Source organism: Heterodontus francisci, chromosome 3 (genome assembly GCF_036365525.1).
Source record: "Heterodontus francisci isolate sHetFra1 chromosome 3, sHetFra1.hap1, whole genome shotgun sequence".
Taxonomy (NCBI): domain Eukaryota; kingdom Metazoa; phylum Chordata; class Chondrichthyes; order Heterodontiformes; family Heterodontidae; genus Heterodontus; species Heterodontus francisci.
This window is the reverse complement of record NC_090373.1, coordinates 174,218,064-174,222,504: the sequence shown is the minus strand read 5'-3', so window position 1 is coordinate 174,222,504 and position 4,441 is coordinate 174,218,064. Positions and strand designations below refer to the sequence as shown.

Here is a 4,441-nt window from a genome sequence, read left to right as displayed (position 1 = left end):
TTCATTTCACGCAGGAGTATGAGTCAACTCAGTCCAAGTTCAAATTACATTTCGGGATAAAAGACTGTTCTACTTTACTGCATCACTCAGTCCCCTAGAATGTAAAGCTTTTTACAGCCCACAAAAGTGATATGCAGCACCATCATTTTCTGTTAGTTCAGATTTCCTTTTTGTGATTTTCTAATCTGCTTTATGTGGAGGGAAAGGTACCTACATTAACTTAATCATCAAGATTAGCCTGGACCTCAAGCTTGGTTGTTTTTTCCTGATTCTGTCTGTTTCAGAGTAAAGGCCTGCTCGGGTCTGCAAATGAAACTCGGCCCGAGCCAGACAGAACCACATCCAGCCTGAGTCTTTTCATTTTTTTCCTGCACCTGACCACTGGAATATAATTAACTTTATTGAAGAGGTTGTGCTCTACCTTGGATGGAATCACTCACTGCAGACTAGTGCGGAGTGTTTCCTGCCTTGACGTCCTGGCTGTCACTGTGTCCGATTCAGCCCAACCTGAGCCTGAATGCCGGACCTGGAAGAGCGACCCGACCCAACATGTCGTTTGTTCCAGTTGGGTTCAGGTCGGGTAGCCATGCTCTATTTCAGAGCTCCCTACTAGAAGTTATCAGTAGGTCAGAATTAGAGATTATTATCCATCTTTCTTGGGTGGCCAAACACTCATTGTTTATAATCGCATATACAAAGATTGAGTGAATTTGGGCAGGAAGGCAGTGTTGAAGTCTGCAGGAGAGACAGTCTGACCAAATTATTCTATGTTTTGTTTTGAATTTTACTTAAAAGGCTCCTGATTCATTAAGGTGGCTATAGTCAGATTTATTTTTAGAGGTGAGGGAGATTGAGCGAAAAATGTAAGTTCGCATCTATTGACAGGCCTGAAGCACATCACTGTGGCTTTCTAGGTTCTTTTCCAGTTAGATGCAGTATTAAATTCCTTGCGCTTTCTGTTTGATGATCTAGTAGCAACTCATTAAATAGAGGAATACATAACTGAGTGAGATGAATAATGCAGAGTAAACCTTAGAGTACTTGTAGCAATGTGAATGATCACTGCCACTTACTTATCAGATATGATGCAACTTCCTTCTCCTGTTGAGAAAATCTGTAGACTGCCCTGTGTTCAACAGCTAGAGATGATCAAAGGGGTATTCTACACAAGCTTGGTTAAGCAGACTCTCCTACACACATCCATGGCATTAAACTCTGAAGTGAATGTTTACAAGGCTGTGTACACAAGATGTATGTCAGGGGCTAATGACTTACTTTTCTTGAGTGATTTACTGAGCACACAAGTAACTCAGTTGGGTCATGAGATACCTCTTCTGCAGTGCCTGGGACTTACACTTGGTGTGATCCATTAATGCAGTTCATTCAAAGCCGACCTGTTTACAAGTGATTTTAATATTTTTAGTCTGCAGTTTTCTGGTGCATTGAACACATTGAAGTGCAACACAAAATGATGACTGAGTTTGGGTTGAAACTTAGTGGTCAAGGTGCACAGAAGGCATAGAGTCATTTTTGGCACAAAAGGAGGCCATTCGGCCCATCAAGTCCATGCTGGCTCCCCATGGAGCTATTCAGTCAGTCCCACTCCTTTGCTCGATCCCCATAGTCCTGCAAGTCTTATTTCCTTCAAGTAGCTATGCAGTTTCCTTTCTAAGTTATTGATTGTCTCCACTTCCACCACCCTTGTGGGCAGCGCGTTCCAAGTCTTCACTACCTGCTGCGTTTAAAAAAAAGTTCTTCCTCATATTCCCTCTACATCTCATCTAAGTCTGTCATAATCTTGTACATTTCTATTAAATCTCCCCTCAGTCTCCTTTGTTCTAAGGCATTGGCATAAAATAAGCTGGCACCAATTCATGGATCAACATGTTCAATTCACTTTTTTGATTTTAAAACAAAACATACTTTTGTCAACATTTGGTGCACTTTAGATATTCAGAAGCGTTGAACCATGAAGCCTGGACTTTTATTTCCTGGTGCGATAATAGTTGATATTAAAACATTTTCTGAAGCTGTGACTTAGTAGGAAGAATTTGTGATCACTTGAAAGGTGGACAGATACACAATCTTCTAATTCATGGCTACTCCCGTTGCAAGTAACGTTCGCGCCTTACAAGAGCCAGGCAATGACCATCTCCAACAAGGGAGAATATGATCATCTCCCCATGACAGTCAATGACATTACCATTGCTGAATTCCCCCATCAACATCCTGGGGTTTACCATTGACCAGATATTTAACTGGACCCACCAGATAAATACTGTGGCTCCAAGAGCAGGTCAGATGCTGGACATTCTGCGGCGAGTAACTTCTTCACTCCCTAAAGCCTGTCCATCATCTATTAGGCACAAGTCAGGAGTGTGATGGAATATTGTCCACTTGCCTGGTTGAGTGCAGCTCCAACAACATTCAAGAAACTCGACACCATCCGGGACAAAGCATAAAACATTCACTCCCTCCACCACCAACGTACAGTGGCAGCAATGTGTACCATATACAAGATGCACTGCAGCAGCAACTTGCCAAGCCTCCTTCAACAGCACCTTCCAAACCTGTGTCCTCTACCACCTAGGACAGGGCAGCAGATACATGGGACCACCACCACCTGTAAGTTCTCCTCCAAGCCCCATACACCATCCTGACTTGGAACTATATTGACGTTCCTTCTCTGTTGCTGGGTCAAAATCCTGGAATTCCCTCTCTAACAGCATTGTACCTACACCAGGTGGGCTGCAGTGGTTCAAGAAGGCAGTTCACCACCACCACCACCACCTCAAGGGCAATTAGGGATGGGCAGCAGATGCTGGCTTTGCCAGCGACGCGGACATCCCATGAATGCCTTAAAAAAAAAAAGCTAATTTAATCAGATTTTCCATGATTCTATACTCCATCCAGTAACTTTTTCACAGGTATAAGTACATTAGAGCTTTATTCGGAAATTTGTAAGAAAATGTATACTTTACATTTCTTAATCCTTGTATCCCTGCTGTATATGTATACATGTAGTCATGGGAAATATTGTAATGCATATCCAATATTTTAAACCAGGAGAACTGGGAGGAGGACGAGAAAGAGGAGAGAGCAGACGATCCAAAAATGCATATTGATAAAGAAATCAGCGAAGATTCTGGAGAGGACATGCACACAGAGAATGAAAGTGAAGAGGAATAAAACCATTTATATAAAAAAAAAGATTATTGACTGCGTGCTCAGCACACTTGGGCCAACGAATCTAACCAGGGCATCTGAATTTGTTTTTTTTCCCCACCTGGAAACATACTTTTTTTTTTAGTTTGGAAAGCAGATGACAGACTGGCAGCCAAGAGCGTGTTAAGAACTGTTGGTGCACTTTGGATTCCAAGAAATATTTGACTGTATTAATGGTGCACAGTTCGCAAATATATGTTTCTGCAACCATGTTTCTAATGCAGGTCGTTTTTGGAGCACATTTATACGTGGCGTGATTTACCACAGGCAATGATGTGGGATAGTACCGCGTGATCACGTGGAAGGTGGACAGATACCCAGTCATCTAATTAATGGCTAATCCTGTTGCATTTTAACCTGATGTGGGGACATAATTTAGATGTGAAATATGTAATATCATGGGATTTTCCCTGGATGTTTTGTTTCTGGCATTTGGCCGGCTAGTTCCCATGCATTCAGGTTAGTATGTTACAGTATCTAGTCATTAGCTAGTTGACAGAACTATGTATATTTGTCTATAAATCAGTGGTTTACAGCAATTAAGGCTGTGTTCTCCTTTGTAAAGTGAATAAACCGGATTCTCCTTTACAATACTGTATTCATAGTCTTTAAGGCCATTGGCAGCATTCAGTAAAAACACACAGCATTGGAAAAGGCATTAGTTCTATCGTGAACTGTACCATGCCCCTTCAATCACCAAAAAGCCACTTCATTAAAATATAGTTTTAAAATCTATACCCTGGGTGGTGATCTATCTTTGGGTACTGGGAAACCTGGTTGCTGTTGCCAGTATTTTCTGTGTGTATTTCACTGCTTTTTGTTCTTTTAATTACCTCAAACAGTCATCAATTTTCATAATTTTTTCAAAAAACCTGTTTGGACATTCTGCCAATTTTCTCTCCATTTCTCCTCTTTCTCCCCATTTCCCTCCCCTCTTTTTGGTTCACTAAACAGCTCCCTTCCAGTTTAGATGAGGGGCCTCCACCTGTCTTTTCACTGGTTCTGGTGTTCCTACTGTGTATTTCTAGCAAATGCAATTAATTTCTCATCTTGAACAGTGTCTTTGCTGCTTAGCAGCTGTGGAAAGCACAGGTTCCGACTGATTGCAGAGCCTAATGTGGAATCAAATCTTGCTGATCTGTAATAGCAACTGAGTAATTGAGGAGCAAAGTTTGTTTTTTCCACTCTAGTTCACACAACTGCCTGGTTAAAATTC

General features: G+C 41.6%; 1 protein-coding gene across 1 annotated transcript in view; it reads left to right on the top strand.

Annotated features, from left to right (window-relative positions):
- Positions 1–3,816, top strand: part of wdr43 (WD repeat domain 43) — a 70,433-nt gene extending 66,617 nt beyond the window's left edge. The window contains exon 18 of the mRNA XM_068027685.1: positions 3,067–3,816. Within this exon, the coding sequence (XP_067883786.1) occupies positions 3,067–3,189 (123 nt within the window). The 3' untranslated portion in view covers positions 3,190–3,816. The remainder of the gene's footprint in view (positions 1–3,066) is intronic.
- The last annotated feature ends 625 nt before the right edge of the window (positions 3,817–4,441 follow it).